Here is an 18,188-nt window from a genome sequence, read left to right on the forward strand (position 1 = left end):
CTTCAAACCTACTCTCCAAAGTGGATCCTTAGATCCACTGATAGTGGTCTTCTGACTATTTGCACAGACCCGTTTGAAAACAAAGGGGGATCGCACTTTTCAAACCCTAGCTCCAGTACTTTGCGTAGTGGGGGAGTTTACCTCCCCACTATGCACCATCGACTCTGTGGCTTCTTTTAAAAAAACAGCTTAAAGCACATCTGTTTGGACAGGCATTTGAGTAATGATCACGTGTAATATGTTGTTTTATTTGATATGTTTTTATACTTCCTTTGTATAGTTTTATTGTTTTGTTTGATATGCTTTTATATTCCCATGTGAAGTGCTTTGTAATAGCTTCCTGTCTTAAAAAGTGCTATATAAATGTACAATACATACAATATAATGTACATTTCAATTCCTTTTATTTTAAATATGTTTATATTGTCTATCTTGTCTATAAATACATTTTACTCACTTACTTATACTAAACCTATTTTCTGCATATTGCAGCATATAAAATAAAATACGTTTTTGTGTTTACAAGTAAAACACCAAAAAATAAATAAAATCAAAGATTCAGCATCACTGAGTCCTGTCGCTCTTAAATCTATTGCCACCTGTTTAGCAGGAGTGGGGCAGGTGGAGGTTTGCCCGGTGCCACAGCGGTTATGTCAGTGGGAGGATCCGGGGGTTTCTCTGTGAATTTCACATTCCCGTGGCAGCGAGCGCGATGCTTGCTCAGATTTGAAGTTACATTTTTCGCTGTAGAAAGAAGTTTTCTTCTCACGTCGAGTGTAATAATAATAATAATAATAATAATAATAATGGATTGGATTTATATAGCGCTTTTCAAGGCATCCAAAGCGCTTTACAATACCACTATTCATTCACTCTCACATTCATACACTGGTGGAGGCAGCTACGGTTGTAGCCACAGCTGCCCTGGGGCAGACTGACAGAAGCGAGGCTGCCATATCGCGCCATCGGCCCCTCTGGCCAACACCAGTAGGCGGTAGGGTAAAGTGTCTTGCCCAAGGACACAACGACCAGGACAGAGAGCCCAAGGATCGAACTGGCAACCTTCCGGTTACAGATGCGATTCCCAACCCCCTGAGCCACGGTCGCCCGAGTGTACAGCGAACACTAATGTTTTTAGCAATTTTTACGTAATCAAACTCAAAGTAATGTCAGTACGTCCACGTTTTAAATGCTGCATGGTCGTACTCTCTCCCGCACTTCATATTATCCATTGTTGATCTGCACACATCTGTTACCATGGACGTTGCACGCTCGTATGTCATTGTCATGAGACACTCTCACAAACAAAATCACGGTTTAGTAACGCAGTAACGCAGTGTGGTTACGGGAAAGTCACAGTAATCTAATTACATATTTTGCAATAGTAATCCCTTACGGGGGACTTGAAAAAAATAATCAGATTACAGTAAAGCATTACTTTTAAAGCTCTATTAGATATTGTGTTTTTATTACAGCATTAAAAAAGGAATTCAGAAAACTGCTAACGCCGTGTCCGAAGCTTTAATTAGCCAAAAGGTGTATTTACTGAGAGTAAAATGTTGCAGCGTGTTACTGCAAATGTGCATGAGAAACCTGTAACTGAACCACAACAGGACAGCGAGGAGAACTGCAACATCAGCTCCTGTCTCAACGTGTGACCCCAATCCCCGGTGAAGGGCACTAGAGACACCTCTGCCCCTGATGGCTCTGATAGAAGCACCTTCCTGCCTGCAGCACTTTGACACTGAGGTCTTGTCAGATGTTAACATTGCATCGCTGTACCTGTCCACCTGCAGGCAAACTTTTTGTGACCTTGCCTTTTGTCGCCTGCCACAATATCTCCCATCCAAGCCCTTTTGATTCGTGATGAATTTTGCTTTGCTTTCATTCACTTAGCCACATAGACAAGGCAATTCGTAGCACTTGCTATAATTTTTAATATTAGAATCCATAAAAAGAGTACTATTTTTTCCTTTAACAAATGTGTAAACAGTCTACTGGATCAGAATACTCTGCATTCACCAGTAATCGATACATATTCACGAAATCTCAACATCATATACTTGTATATTAAAGATATAAACAAACTAGAGGCCATAGCTGAGTGAGGGTGAGGGAGAAAGACTGTGTTTGTGTGTGGTGGCACTGATGCAGCACAGCGAGCCGCGGGGATTCAACCTTTTGCAAGTGGCAAAGGCAGACATGATGAAGTCATGTTGACAGTGCGTGTCCTGCGGTCAGGCAGCTTTTAAACACAGATTTGCTTTTGCTTTTCTCTTCTAATCCCAAGGCCAGTGTATCAAATACTCCGATTTTATAGCAATAGGGAAAATGTGAGGCGCCACTATCTAATATACTGTTACTACTCCTTCATCAGGCAGACCTGGCAGTTTGGGATGAGCCCCTAAAATTATTTTTATAATTGAGTCCGCAGCTACAGTAGCATTTCTGTAAGGCTGGAACATAGACTGTATATAAAGGATAGCTGAGGCTGTTGTGTCGCCACACATTAGCTACGAAGATTCAAGCTGAGCGTTGTCGCCGTTGGCTTCTCTGTGTTTTGTAAATGAACACGAAGAGCAGTTAGCAGACTTGAAACTGAGCATACTATGTGCTCAAAACGTACCCCTGCATTGTATTCCTAACATAGCGTTCAACAAGACTAGCATGTAGTCACCAGGGCAGTGTTTATTGTGTTTTCCGGGGTGCTGTTCAGCTGTGTGCTGTTAATGTTTAGTTGTTTACAACGATCTACAATCTACATCTTAAATGTCAGACATTATAAACTGTCCTCACCCAGGAAACAACCCCTCATAATGTGTGCTGTTGTCTTCACCTTGAGTTGGGAGAGGACTTTACACCCTGGTATCCTAGAAAAATGACATTTCTAATGCTTTAATGTTGAAAAAAGCTATTTTAACCCAAACTATGATCTGTTTCTAACCTTTAGTTTAGGTTCCCACCTGTCATAGAATGAAGGGCGAGGTAGATCCTGGACTGGTTTCCAGTCTGTCACACGGCCGACCTAATAAAACAGAGTGGAAATCTGGGCATTAGTCAACCAATATGATTGTTAAGTTGGAGAACTTGTCGGGGTATTAACTGATTAACACTAAACTGTACAGAGTCGAATTTTGAGCTAACAGTGGCACAAAATGAAACGCTGAGAAATCACTGAAGTATAATCACTGTATTATACTGCGCCTGCTCATTTGCCATAACTGGCTCAGGAAGTGGGGCCCGGATAATGGGAACTGTTGAACTGGGAGTTGTTTAAATCTTATCTGCTTCAGCAAACCATGTAACATGTCAAAGTGGTCAATTCTTTATCCAGAGCAGCTCTTTAGTTATATTCTGCCCCCAGCATGTCTCCTACTGTTATTTATCCTGATGATTCACTGTCATATCTTTCTTTGTTTCTTTCCCTGAAGCTCCACATAATCCAGTACAACCTTACTGCGGTTACATAATCATCCCCCATTTCCAAAGGCTCCAAATGAATTGAACAAACTAATATGAGCACTGTTTTAATGCTTGGATGAAAACCCTTTGCAGTCAATTGAATGCCTGACATGCAGAAGTCATGAACAAGACCAAATGCTGTGTTTCCCCCCTTTGAGATGCTCTGCTGGGCCTTCACTTCAGCCTCCTTCAGCTGCTGCTTGTTTGTTGGTCTGAATTTAGCCTTATGAAATTTCCCCTAGTGGGACTAGTAAAGGTATATCAAATTCAGTTTTGTTTTTAATAATTGAACAGCATGTTCTATTGGATTGAGATCAGGTGTTTGATTTGGACACTGAGGAATATCCAATTTCTTTGCCCTTAACAATGTTGGGTTGCTTTGGCAGCATGTTTTCATCATGCATTTTTACTGTGAAATACTGTTTTCTCATCCCATCATTCCATCATTTTTCCAGAACCTGGCTGGCTCTTTTAGATGTTTTTAAAATCTTATCTGGCCTTCCTGTTTCTGAGTGTACCAGTGATTTGCACCGTGCTATGAACTCTCTATAGTTCCATTCTTGAAGCTTTGATTGAGTGTAGATTTTGACAGTGACAAAATTACCTCCACAAGTTTGTTATCAACTTGTTTCAACGATGCGAAGACGTTTTTCTTAACCATGTAAGCAAATCTCTGCTTTGATCTTCTAGGCCTATTGATTTAGGTTTCTTCCTGTTAAATGGGAGTTTCTTTTTACAATACAAAAGTGACTGATGCTGTGAGTTGGTGCTATATAAATAAAATTCAATTAAATTGAACAGACTGATGATTTGGCCACTCTTTGAATTTTGCCATTTCTGATAGGAGGATGTGTATGTATGTGTGGCGTTGATATTTATTTGGAACTCAAGTTGAGAGTTACAGTGAACAGCTACCAAATGCAAGTTCAGCTAATTGGGCACTGTAAGTAAAAATTAATGTAATTCACAAGGAGGTAAAGTAATACTCTTGCTAAATCCCTGAATTTAATATAAGTCTGCACTTAAATCACATCATGATTGCTTGATTTACAATCCACTGAAGTGGTGTGCAGACAATAAAATACAAAAATGTGTCATTGTCAATAAACCTATGAACATAATTGCATATATGGCACAAAAAGAAATGCATTTTTGGCTGGCCACTCCATTTCCTTGGCTCATGTGCAACCCTGCCCCTAAATGTATTATGTGAAAACTGGTACTGCACAAGAGTTTAAACACTGTTTATAGTAATTACCTGTTTTGCAATGTAACAAACCAGGTATTAAGAGCTTTTCGTGAAATAAAAATCATTATCCAACTTAAGTAACGTAACAATACTCATTTCTTCAGCACCAAAATATGCTTAAACTATCTAAAGCAGGGATGTCAAAACGATTTTACATCATGGGTCACATTTTGTTCTTTAGTGGGCCAAACCAGTGAAAGTCCCCTTTCTGTCAGTCTAAAGTTATTTAAATCCTCATTTAAAGCCAAATTAAAATAATAAGAAAAAACCTGCAATTTCAGAGTGACATAAATGTTTTACAGTTGATAGTGAAAAAACAGGAAGTTTTCTGTCATTTAGTTGTTTATCTCTTACATGATTAGTTGTTGTAGTATGAATAGCAATGGCAATGACAGAGGTCTATATCAGTGGAGAACGCTGTAAATAAAATACATTTTAAACTTATGAAATTACAGTTATATGTAGTCAAAAGTCCAAAGTCCATGCTCTCCTTCATATATTCCTAAGCCATTTAGTGGGCCAGCTTGGCGTCCTTGCTGGGCTGATTTTACATTTGACACCCCTAATCTGGTGTTTAAGTCTGACGTCATTAGCCGTGTCTGGGCCCAAACTCCGCTGCAGATCACACGATCACTGCGGCATTACTGAGAGTTTAAAACTGTCTAAATTCTTTCATCTGTAATAAAATGATCAGTGTGGCTGCTCTACCAGGTGTAACAATTAAGTTTAACATCCATTCATCCATGAAAACCAAATTTATGAAATTTAACAGAGTTAAAAGTTAGCAGGAAGTTAGCTTGCTAGTTTCCATCTAAATATAATATAGCATATTCTGACTGAGGAATTTCCAAAACAAATTAAGACGTACATCTCTGCTATCACTTCTGACATAAATGAAGACACGAAAGTAAACAGCAGTGACGTTTGTAAGGTTACTGAAGTTTGGCTAGCTGGTTTATAATAATGTGCTACGTGATTGCCAGTGACACAGCTATGTTAGCATAACAAACACTGAAGCTGGAGGATGAACGCCAACCTTCTTCCACTTGATAAAAGTTAATGTGAGGGTTCCCGAAGGTTAGGGGCAAATGCAATCGTATGGCAGGATGCTATAAACGGACCAAACTTCAGTTGGGAGAACAGCTGAGATAATGCATCCACAATATGAGAAAAGTGCGATCCCCCTTTGTTTTCAAACGGGTCTGTGCAAAGTATAACAAGATACAAGCACTAAAACATGTTAAAAACACAACAGCCTTATTAAATGCAGAGTAGTTTGTGCCCAGAAGCAGGATTCATCACATCATCACTTAAAGACCCCATAGCAGTAATCTGGGGGCACCAGAAGAATATATTGTATTCCAGTGGGGGTAGTGCCAGCCCATGCACACACCCCCTCTGGACCCGCCCCTGTTAAGGATGATAAACTTTTCACTTGTCAAACGTCATAATTAAGAGAAAAACGCGTAAGTTTTCCTATTAATTATGGAAATGGAGTAACAGCCACTTTGTCTTTACTGTGTGCAGTGCTCATGCTTACTGTGGTGTTAACCCGCCCCTTTAAGTGCAGAAATCACACGTGTAATAAATATCATGGAGCCCGTTACGCTGCTTTATCTCGCTTACACACGTGGGGGCGTGGCTTTATCGCCCGCGTCATCTTATCAGGAAGAAAGGCTCCAGTTTACAGAAAGCTCTGAGGAAGCGTGGAGCCTGAACACCTACACGCGAGTAAACAGTGTGCCTGTAAGTATTCACAGACGATGTATTATGTCAGACAAGCTGTTATTTTACCAAAATGCTCGTCTTCGTTTTGCCTGCGTTGGCTTGTGTAACTTTCTTCGGAGACAAAGTTTCCCCGAGTTGACTCAAGGGCATCAAGCAAAGTAGCTTTCTATCCTCTTTTCCGTTTTCATGCCAGAGTCTGTGCGGATTTCAGTCTGTTTAAGTTCTTATCGTTCTCCGAACCACTTTTAGCAAAAGATACACCATTAATCGAGACAGCCTCTGAAGTATTGGCTTTTTAAAATAAATTCGGCATGTATCACTGTGATCATTAGGTGATTATTAAAGTGCTTCAAAGTGTGTTTTCATATTTTTCTCGAATCCTTCCGCGTGAGATAATCCCATCAAACGTGTTTCAGTAAAGTTGAAATAATTAAAGTGAAAGCTTCCTGGGTTAAATGTTTGTGATTGTTTTGTTTTTAATTAATTTTTTTTTAGTCAGCGTGTCCAGGAGTAGCAGCAAAATTCGCAGTTGCTATATTTGGGCTGCCATAACATCCATTTACGCTATTATTGGACAGTAACTTTGCTTTGATAGTGCAGAGTTGTGGATCTAGGACATGCCAGCTGAGATTCACAGATAATGGGTATTAGACATCTGTGCTCTGCAAAGGTGCAGCTAGAAAGCTACCGTTAAATTCAACCTGTTGTAACTCTGTTATTAAGATTCGTGTTTGTTTTAGGTCTCATCTGCTGCTCTCTCTGCTGGTTTGTCAGTGCACTATGCCTGATGATATGGCGAGGCCTTTAATCCGAGAAAGAGCTGGGGGCTCCAGACACCTTGAAGCCTCCATGATGATGCCCAGCACCCTGTTGATTGGCATCCTGGGCACCGGCGACTTCTCCCGCTCTCTGGCCAGAAGGCTGGTGGCCTCCGGCTATCAGGTTGTGGTGGGCAGCCGAACCCCCGCGCGCTTCACGGCTCTGTTCCCCGAAGAGGCGGAGGTGACATATGCAGCGACACTGACACTCACGTTCACACTCACAGTGTAATTGGTGTTTTTGTTTCCATCCCTCTGGTGGTAATTATACATTCCTTTGACTTTTCCCCCAGCAGTGATAATGGATGTTGTTGCTTTACCTCATAAACATAGCTACTAGATAATCTCAGTTGATTGAGAGAAGAAGATGAGAGGCAGTATGGGAGGAGCATACAGCAGTCAATCCATCAGCCTGCGCCACAATACATTTGCACCACAAGATGACTTCTTGTCAGCCCCTGATTAAGTTCCCATCTGCAGCTTGAATCATTTTTTAAGGTGTCTTCACCACAGGCATACAAATATGGATGAGGAACAGAGAGTGCTATTGTTATGTTTTTCACATGCTTACAATGGCTTCTATCAAATGCGTTCAAGTAATCCCTCTCAGCCAACAGCTTCAATTTAAGTCTTCTCTCAAGGCTCATTTTAACACAGTTGTCTTTACTCTTATGGGGTGTGAGCAGAAAGCCCCACTCAGCTGCTGTTAAAACCCCTCTGTTAGTGAAGGGCAGCCAATCAGAAAAGGTTGGCTTAAATTGAGATGAAAGGCTGCACCAAGGTCCAATATCCCCTTATCATTTGTTTCGCTAATTTAGTGTTAGTGCCTCCTAGAATTCTTGCTCAGTAATCAACCTGTCTTTTATAGGATCTGGAAGTTAGAGTTGGGCTATGTTGTAAACTTTATTGTTGCTCTGCCAAAAAATTGCTGACTAAAATCCATAAGATTGCTCGAGTTATGGTCTCATGTCAATGTTAGGTCTCACACACTATTTGACTAGATCCACTTCCACTACTGTCACCAGTGTGGAGCCTTTTACTAGTGTGTTTTCAGCTCAGTATAGGCACCTCGAAGCCACAGGGGGGGAAAAAAAAAAATCTAAGGGTCAATTCTTCTTTGGAGTCAAGCCATGTGATGAAAATGTGTAACAGCTGAATAACCTTTAACGTTGCCTTAAAAGCTCATGTATGAATATAGGGTCAGAAATAGCACTTGGGAATTTAAGTAAGACGTGTATGTAATTATATACTCCTTTGCCACATGGAGTGTTTAATACATGGTCAAAGCACACTTAAAAACCACACACATACATTCATCCTAGTAATGCTACACCCCCCCCCCCCCCCCCCCCTTCTTTAAGGACTTTCAAGGCTCTTCTTTGGATGTTGGCTACCTTTTCATCTGCTCACTGTCAAGGTGATCCCACACTGCTTCAATGATGTTGAGGTCTGGGGAGACACTCCATGATTGTCATAGACGTTATTGTTGCACTGCCAAAAACAGCACTGACTAAAATTACAGTAGATCCATTTAGCCATGGTCTCATGTCTCACCCAAACCGTGACACGAGACCATGACTGTTGTGTTCAATTGTATGTTCCTCTTTTCAAGCATTGTTTAGCACTGTGTTTGGGATCATTGCTGTCAAATGAAGTTGTTGCCATTCAGATGCTTTTTAAACTTCTTTAAATTCATAATGTCATCGATTTTGTCAAACCAGTGTCCAAAGAAAGGGTTTGATAGACATTCAGAAAATCTGGAGAACTCTTGCTTAAGACTGCTTTTAATAACTACAAGAAGGTCTGGTGAAGAGTTTTAAACAGAACTGTAATAGCATATATTATTACTGCCTGTTTATTCATTTGCAAGCTGCAAGAAAGGACTTCCTGGCTTATTTGAGTTTGAAATTCAAATAATCCCAATAAAGCTTTTTGGAGGTTTTTTTTGGTTTTCTTTCATGGCGGTTTTCAGTAAACATAGTTTGTGGTTAATGGGAACTGTGCAAAGCATTCGACTGAGACTGACAGTGGTGAGCTACAGGGTTTTAATTCAAACATACAATTTATCTGTCGCGTTCAGAGGTATGTTTTTAGAGCCAAATATGTATTAGGGTCAAGGAGATGTTTAGTGTAAATACTGTAGGCAGAGGTCTATGCTATGCTACGTTTTACTAATATTTGACCAGGCTGTATTTAACAATACTAGGAAATCAACTAATGAAACAAGCTAAATATAAGGGAAAGTTTTGATATCGAGCGTGAACGTTTCTGTCTTTGTCCGTCAGGTGACCTCGCAGATGGAGGCTGCAAACCAAGCAGACTTGCTCTTTGTTGCCGTGTACCCTGAGCACCACTCTACATTGGTCCACCTGAAGCCAGCACTAGCTGGAAAGACTCTCGTGGATGTCAGCAACGGTTTGCAAATCAAGCAAGAAGGGCCTTCCAATGCCCAACAGCTGGGTGATCTATTTCCTGAGAGTTATGTGGTCAAGGGGTTTAATACCATATCAGCCTGGACGCTACAGGCAGGACCACGGGATGGGAGCCGACAGGTAGGGGACGTCATCACCACTCTAAGACTATTCGCATTCATGGAGGTCTGGTGGTATATGCGGTTTCAAATGAAATCGGTTTCTAGCCTCTAAACATGTTTGTCTTTATGTCGTCTTTTTCTCCAGGTTTTCCTCTGCAGTGACGATCAAAATGCCAAGAGCTCTGTGATGCAGCTTTGCCGCAGGATGGGCTTCATCCCTGTTGACATGGGCCTCCTCTCCTCTTCACTAGAGATCGAAAACCTCCCGCTGTATCTGTTTCCATCTTGGCGCACCCCCATCATCTGCGCTCTGGCCCTCTTTGTCTTCTTCTACCTGTATAACTCCGTCCGTGATGTCTTGCATCCCTATGTGACTGCGAAGAAGAACAATTTATACAAGTTGCCCATTGAGATTGTGAATATCACTTTCCCATGTGTCGCCTTGGTGATGTTATCACTGGTCTACCTGCCCGGTTTGATTGCTGCCTTCCTCCAGCTGTGGTGGGGCACCAAGTACAACCGCTTTCCTAACTGGCTGGACCATTGGTTGATCCAGAGGAAGCAGTTTGGACTGTGCAGCTTCCTGTGTGCAGTTCTACATGCGATTTATAGCCTGTGTCTTCCCATGAGGAAGTCCGCCCGCTTCCAGCTGATCAACAAGGCCTATGAACAGGTTAGATGAAGAAGAAGAAGAGAGGTGTCGGTTCAGACGTTCCATGAGTCTAACAAACAGGACAGAATAAATATAATATACATATATATACAGAATAAATATACATAGTCTGTAATTAAATTTTCCAACAAACGGATGTATTCTGGTAAACTTATATTTAATCTGTTAAAATACATAGCAGTGGGTGTGCGGTTTGTGGAAGCAACAATGTTCCCCCATCACATTTGAATACAATGACCAGGAAAGACGTCTCCCTTTGTGCTAGTCTCTAGCCAAATATGCCCAAGGCAGAGGAGAAGGGAACTCATAGGCATTTTGTGCTGAAGAGGGGACATTTAAATTTGTGTCTGCATCTTACATCAGGCCTACGCTTTATTGTTGGACGAGGAGTCCTCTTCACCAAAGAAATGAAAATGCAAAAGAAGTGACACCATCTGCATCTTAATAAGATGTAATCTTCCTCGTAACCTTAAGCTTCATCTCCTGAGCTAAAGTCAGGGCTCTAACACACGAAACATTCATAAACCTCCTTATTTATTTATAATAACAGATAGTCATTGATTACTCGGTTATTATCTGCCCAGGTAGGCTGGTTGCTCTGTTTGTGGCAAGTTACAAAGCGCCCCCTAACGGACAAACTATGCAACATCAGCAATCAGAACATGGTTGAAGGGTGTTTGTACCGTCTTTTTAAGTGCTTTTCTTCAACACTTCTTTAGCACTTGAGAGTTAAAGGATCTGAAAAGGCAGTTGTCAGTTTCACATTTTTGTCATGCTCTTGAATATGTTGCTGTTACCCTTGCATTGACTGCATGTCTATCAATGTTGCTTGTTACGCAGGTGAATGCTGGCCACCCAGATTCGTGGGTTGGGGAGGAAGTTTGGAGGATGGAGCTGTACCTGTCCGTGGGCATCATGGCTCTCGGGCTGCTCTCTCTGCTGGCTGTCACCTCGCTGCCCTCAGTGGCCAACACTGTCAACTGGAGGGAGTTCACCTTCGTTCAGGTACGCACCCACACATACAGTGGGGCAAAAAAGTATTTAGTCAGCCACCGATTGTGCAAGTTCTCCCACTTAAAATGATGACAGAGGTCAGTAATTTGCACCAGAGGTACACTTCAACTGTGAGAGACAGAATGTGAAAAAAAAATCCATGAATTCACATGGTAGGATTTGTAAAGAATTTATTCGTAAATCAGGGTGGAAAATAACTATTTGGTCACCTCAAACAAGGAAAATCTCTGGCTCTCACAGACCTGTAACGTCTTCTGTAGGAAGCTTTTCTGTCCCCCACTCGTTACCTGTATGAATGGCACCTGTTTGAACTCATCATCTGTATAAAAGACACCTGTCCACAGCCTCAAACAGTCAGACTCCAAACTCCGCCATGGCCAAGACCAAAGAGCTTTCGAAGGACACCAGGAAAAGTATTGTAGACCTGCACCAGACTGGGAAGAGTGAATCTACAATAGGCAAGCAGCTTGGTGTGAAAAAATCAACTGTGGGAGCAATCATCAGAAAATGGAAGACATACAAGACCACTGATAATCTCCCTCGATCTGGGGCTCCACGCAAGATCTCATCCCGTGGGGTCAAAATGATCATGAGAACGGTGAGCAAAGATCCCAGAACCACACGGGGGGACCTGGTGAATGACCTGCAGAGAGCTGGGACCAAAGTAACAAAGGTCACCATCAGTAACACACTACAACGGCAGGGAATCAAATCCCGCAGTGCCAGACGTGTTCCGCTGCTGAAGCCAGTGCATGTCCAGGCCCGTCTGAAGTTTGCCAGAGAGCACATGGATGATACAGCAGAGGATTGGGAGAATGTCATGTGGTCAGATGAAACCAAAGTAGAACTTTTTGGTATAAACTCAACTCGTCGTGTTTGGAGGAAGAAGAATACTGAGTTGCATCCCAAGAACACCATACCTACTGTGAAGCATGGGGGTGGAAACATCATGCTATGGGGCTGTTTTTCTGCCAAGGGGACAGGACGACTGATCCGTGTTAAGGACAGAATGAATGGGGCCATGTATCGTGAGATTTTGAGCCAAAACCTCCTTCCATCAGTGAGAACTTTGAAGATGAAACGAGGCTGGGTCTTCCAACATGACAATGATCCAAAATACACCGCCCGGGCAACAAAGGAGTGGCTCCGTAAGAAGCATTTGAAAGTCCTGGAGTGGCCTAGCCAGTCTCCAGACCTCAACCCCATAGAAAATCTGTGGCGGGAGTTGAAAGTCCGTGTTGCTCGGCGACAGCCCCAAAACATCACTGCTCTCGAGAAGATCTGCATGGAGGAATGGGCCAAAATACCAGCTACTGTGTGTGCAAACCTGGTAAAGACCTATAGTAAACGTTTGACCTCTGTTATTGCCAACAAAGGTTATGTTACAAAGTATTGAGTTGTATTTTTGTTATTGACCAAATACTTATTTTCCACCCTGATTTACGAATAAATTCTTTACAAATCCTACCATGTGGATTCATGGATTTTTTTTTTTCACATTCTGTCTCTCACAGTTGAAGTGTACCTCTGGTGCAAATTACTGACCTCTGTCATCATTTTAGGTGGGGGAACTTGCACAATCGGTGGCTGACTAAATACTTTTTTGCCCCACTGTACTTCAGCCAGATACTTCATGCTAGCATGTGCTGTCAAATGGTTTTGTTCTCCGTGCTTGTAGGATGATGGTCAAAGACGTTGGAGACAGGCAGGACGTTTGAGTCGCACGCATACGAACAGACAGGCGTCACTCTGATGTGCAGACAGATGCACGCTGTGTCTCTTACACCACATAGTGAATGTGTGGCAGTAAGACACATATACAAACACTGACTCTTAGTGTTTGCAGTCCCGCAGCTGCCCCAGATTTGCTGTTAAACTTGTGCTGTGACAAAGCCGTTAGGAGGGTTGTGACTCAGTTTGTACACACACTTCCTCCTCTCCTTAACCCCCCCCCCCCCCAATGGCCTCCAGTTTTCCAGGACGTGAAGTCTGTTTGTGCCACTTTTCCCATTTCATCTTCCTTTAATTCGGTGGCCTTTAGATTAGTCACATGTCAACAGTTTGTGCGATTAAAGCACTTCTAGACTTGTTGTCAACAGCATGGGTGCACAATTAGTTTGTTTTTGTTTTTTTTCTCTCTCTCCTTTTTTTTTTTTTTTTATAAATGCATAAACACTGTCAGAGCTAGCAACTGTCAAAGTATCCAGAACCCTGTTTTTGGGGTCTATTTTTAGTTTCTGCTTCAGTGTGGGCGCTCTTGGACAGTTAAGGAACCGTTGAGTGATCTAGGTGTTTAATTTATATAAATTATATAGTCAATTGTGGTGGCATTGAGTTGCTATATCAGTTCTCAGCTGGCTAATATTTTAGGTGCTTTAGATGTAAAGTACACTGAGTTTTCGGGTAGAGCAGAAAAATGCTATATGTAAACCAGTCCATTTATAAGTTGCTGCTGTTACCCAGGCATATGCAAATTGTTAAGCCCAATGTGTGACCCACCTGCCACTGGGACACTAACTTCAATATAAGAGCAGTAAATTTAGGTCATAGTAATGAGTCAGGCTAACCACCTCCTATTACCAGTTTAAATTCCCTTTTTTTAAATAAATAAATGTATGTAAATATGTAACCTGCCAAGGGATTGCAGATGCAAATTAGCTGTAAGATAACAGTGTTACAATGGATCATGGCAGCCTTTATGTTAATTTTGCACAAAAAAACAAACAAATAAACCTATGCGTAAGGAATTTTGACTTTCAGTCCCGATCAAAAGTTTAAGAGCACTTGAAAAATGGCAAAAAATTATATTTTGCATGGTTGAATCTCAACAAGGTTCCAAGTAGAGCTTCACATGCAACTAGAAGAAATGGGAGTGAGACAAAACATATTTTTGAGCATGCAATTTATTGAAAACTTCTTTTGATCGGGACTGTTTGTTATTAATGTGGCTTGCCTGCAGTACCGTTACAGTCCACCAGGGCTGGCCACACTTTGGGAATCACTGTTTTAGGTGACACAAATGCAAATAAAATGTTCTGGGTTTAAAAATAATGTGTTTTTTATGGTTTAATTTTTAGTATGTGTGTTTGTGTGTTTATGCACCGAATGAAGACCACCCTGACCTGCATGTTTCCATAAATTTGTCTTTGCTTTCAGCAGTGAGGATAAACTCAAGCAAACTTTGAAGTTTGCAGGGCGTCACATGATATAAATAGAAAATTATTCATCTCTTGCCATTGCAACTCACTTGGTGTTTAATTCACCTCGAGCTGAGCTGACTACAGGAGCACTTGGAGAGCACTGTTTCTGTTGCTGAACCTGTGGAAGGATTCATAGCAGAAACCTGCAGCCGCCTTTGGCTGTTGGCTTTGGCTCTCTGACGACCCCCCACCCTCCCGTCTGCCCTTGCACGATGAGTTTTACGGTCAAAAACAGCCTCTAGTGTCAGCCTAACCCTTACTGCTACATGAGTCTTTGTTGCCGACCATCCCACCACTCTTTTTCTTTTACGTATTTGCTTTTGAATTGAATTAGATTTAAATTTCAGGGATATCCCTTGTAAAAAGTTTCAGCCTCAATAAATCTATTATGTTTTTTGCAACTAATTAGGTTCACTGGCAACAGGTCATCAACATGAGTGCGACTAAAAACAGCTTATTAGAAGTAAAGGTTGGCAGAGTGTCATTATTCTGCGAAGAAACTGCATCTACGAATTGTGGAACAAGAATAATTTAGAATAATATCCCTTAACATAAATTTATGAAGTCCTTGAATATCTCATCATCTACAGAGTCTCTGTATGTGAGGGACAAATCATTTATTAATGCCTGTGATCCTTTGGCCCTCGGGAGGCACTGCAATAAAACAGACACGTGTCTGTCATTGAAATGAATGCATGAGCTCAGAAACACTTTAAAGCTCTGTCAAACAAGGAGGAACTCTTATGTTAACATGATTCAGAAATGCTGCTGCTGTCTCAGGACCTAAGCTCTTTTATACAAAGCAGAACTACCCGGCTTTTTATCAGCACTCTGTTCAAAAGCCTGCATGACTGATGGTACGGCAGTGTTTCAGTGCCTATTTGATTGGCAGCTTGGACGTCTGTAAAGGCATCATGAATGCTGAAAGGTATATACTGTATATACCTTTAAAAGGTATATACTGTGTATATACCTTTAAAAGGTATATACTGTATATACCTTTAAAAGGTATATACAGTATATACCTTTAAAAGGTATACGCAAATGTTCAATTCAAGTTTATTTATATAGCACCAAATCACAACATTTGCTTCAAGGCGCTTTATATTAAGTAAGGTAAAGACCTGCAATAACAGAGAGAAAACACCAACAGTCAGACGACCACCATATAAGTAAGCAGTTGGCAACATTGGGGAGGAAAAATTCGCCTTTGACAGGAAGAAACTTCCAGTAGAACCAGTAGAGTTCGATTAGAAAGTGTGCTAACTAAAATGTAGCTCATTTTTAAATCTATGATGGAAACAGCGATTTTAATATTGCATTTTTTTAATTGTCAACACAAGGAAGCTAAAAAAATTCAATCAGTGTTGTAAGATTTTATTAAAGGTATTATCCCCTTTATTCTGTCTCCTGCAGTCCACACTCGGCTACTGCGCCTTATCCATGGCTACCCTCCACACCCTCATCTTCGGCTGGAACCGCGCCTTCCTCTCGGCCCAGTACTACTTCTACATGCCTCCCACCTTCCTCCTGGTCCTCATTCTCCCCCTCGCGGTGCTGCTGGGCCGCGTGGCCCTCTTCCTGCCCTGCGTGGGCCACCGGCTCGGGCAGATCCGCCGCGGCTGGGAGAAGAGCCGGCACATCCGCTTCATCCTGCCAGATGACGACTGCCGCAACGGGCTGGAGAATGTCAGTAATGTGTGAGAAGCACCGTTTTCAGCAGCGTGCATAGAAAACCCAGACTCATGAATATAAAGCACATGGAGGATAAAAGATTTATACACTCTTTGAGCACTTTGGAGGATCATCTCTGGCCTTTTGAGGGGGTTCAGAGAGGATCCTCTTCAACAATTAGCTGGAAGACTCTTTGAGATTTTTAGAGCGGTGGTGCCACCTTTACTGCTCGATGCATTGGTAGTTAGACTACTTAGTTAACATTTAAAGTGTTTTATCGATCTCTTTTCTGTTAATCCAAAACGGAAGAGCAGTATTCATGCAATCAAAACAGCCTCTGTAACCTTACAGCTGATAGTCGAGCTTAAATGAGGTTTACTATGAGCATCAGAAGTGCGCTTGGCTTTCCTCACGCTGTCTGCATTCCTCTCTAGGAGCATTTGGTGCTGTACAGATCTGTTTCTATTTGAAGTCATTTGAAGCTTTTCTTTTCTAATTTCTCCTTTTCTTCCCTTGACAGTGATCAGCACTGTGTTAAAACTATTTGTTTTGGGAAAGGCATATCTCAAAGAAAAACTCCTTCCCAGAGTTGACACTATGTTTTGAATCCTCTCCTTTACAGAGAAACACTGCAACAGTAAAATATTAAACTATAATATTTAAACACTGAATATCATCATAATCACTATTTTTCACAATATTTGACACGAGTGCGTATGTTTGAATTAAGCCATTTTCTCAAACGGATCAGCCGCCTGCCTTGTCGTAACTTAGAGGTGCTAACTGCTCATTTTCCAGATCGATGCACGTAGATGCAGCATCCAGGCCAGCGAGATGCACGTCTGCTGCTGCCATCTCGCTCAGGGGAATCTCACCACGGCCTCTGACTTATTCAGATGTAAAATGTCAGATGTTTCTGCTGCTTTTTTTTTTTCTCTCACTCTGATGAAGTAAACACCAACACAGGCAGTAATATTTCAGTTAAGAAGCTGTATTACAATATTTTACTGTCATTCACTGTTTTACTGTTTATCCAACTGGAACTGGATAAATCTAAATAAGAAATTATTTATTTAAGCTTACTTCATGTCAGGTGACAGTCCTGACACTAAACTAAGGTACAGCTAGCTTATATTGGGTAAGGTAAGAGGCCATAGTTTAAATGTAACCAAGCATCGTGTGACATTAATACTTGTTACACACCAAACTGATTGAAAATAGAACTCAGATTCATTTTAAGTGGATATATCTGCATGTAGAAAGAAATGCAATTTCAGGTGTATTGCTCTTTTAGGAAGCGTGGCACAAAATGAAGTCTTTCACATGTTCTAAATAATCTGTCATACGGAGAAGGCGGAGCGGAAATATAAAAACCGATTAAAAAGGAAGTTTTGACTCTTCAACCAACTTTTTCTTCATTAAAAAAACTCCCAAAACAACACCTTTGTACATCAGCCCTACGTGCACTCTCATTTTTCTGCTCTTGCCAGAGATTTTCATTTATATGCTGGATGTGTTAAGTCTGTGTCTGTCATCGTGACAACATGATGATTTCAAGTGTTAATTTATAAAACATGGAATAAAGTTTTCTATGACAGAGCGAGCTTTCACATCTCTGGTGTTTGTCGTCGTTTTTGGAGTTCTTCAGATTAGATTAACTTCTGGATTCAAATAAACCATCTTCATGTTTTAAATATTACACTTAATGCCACCAAATCCACACACACACACACACACACACACACACACACACAGCCGAACATGTCATTTTGTGCTTGCTGCCATCTTGTGGTGACTTTTTCTATTGTCTTGCACGACTTGTCCTTTGGATTTTTTT

The 18,188-nt window shown here is 41.4% G+C and overlaps 1 protein-coding gene across 2 annotated transcripts; it reads left to right on the forward strand.

Annotated features, from left to right (window-relative positions):
- Window positions 1-6,376: 6,376 nt before the first annotated feature.
- LOC147302340 (metalloreductase STEAP3-like) lies at window positions 6,377-17,951 on the forward strand. Of its 2 annotated transcripts, none has more exons than XM_086283359.1 (6): window positions 6,377-6,457; window positions 7,180-7,441; window positions 9,543-9,809; window positions 9,936-10,463; window positions 11,304-11,468; window positions 16,094-17,951. In XM_086283359.1, exons 2-6 carry the CDS (start codon window positions 7,220-7,222, stop codon window positions 16,379-16,381), a joined length of 1,470 nt encoding a protein of 489 aa, XP_086139485.1. In that variant the 5' UTR covers window positions 6,377-6,457; window positions 7,180-7,219; the 3' UTR covers window positions 16,382-17,951. The 2 variants fall into 2 exon arrangements, with proteins under 2 accessions (XP_086139485.1, XP_086139487.1); XM_086283361.1 differs by having other exon boundaries at window positions 6,387-6,457; window positions 7,214-7,441.
- The last annotated feature ends 237 nt before the right edge of the window (window positions 17,952-18,188 follow it).

This window comes from Aulonocara sp. 'chitande type north' Nkhata Bay, linkage group LG23 (genome assembly GCF_057382095.1).
Source record: "Aulonocara sp. 'chitande type north' Nkhata Bay isolate Kocher_YH1m ecotype deep benthic linkage group LG23, A_spYH_male_GT1.1, whole genome shotgun sequence".
NCBI classification, from domain to species: domain Eukaryota; kingdom Metazoa; phylum Chordata; class Actinopteri; order Cichliformes; family Cichlidae; genus Aulonocara; species Aulonocara sp. 'chitande type north' Nkhata Bay.

Excerpts from the sequence above, each read along its gene's own strand:
- LOC147302340 (XM_086283359.1), top strand. The coding sequence starts at position 7,220 with ATGCCTGATGATATGGCGAGGCCTTTAATCCGAGAAAGAGCTGGGGGC. Across the intron at positions 9,810-9,935 it reads CACGGGATGGGAGCCGACAG|GTTTTCCTCTGCAGTGACGA; the intron begins GTAGGGGACGTC and ends CTTTTTCTCCAG. Across the intron at positions 11,469-16,093 it reads GGGAGTTCACCTTCGTTCAG|TCCACACTCGGCTACTGCGC; the intron begins GTACGCACCCAC and ends TGTCTCCTGCAG.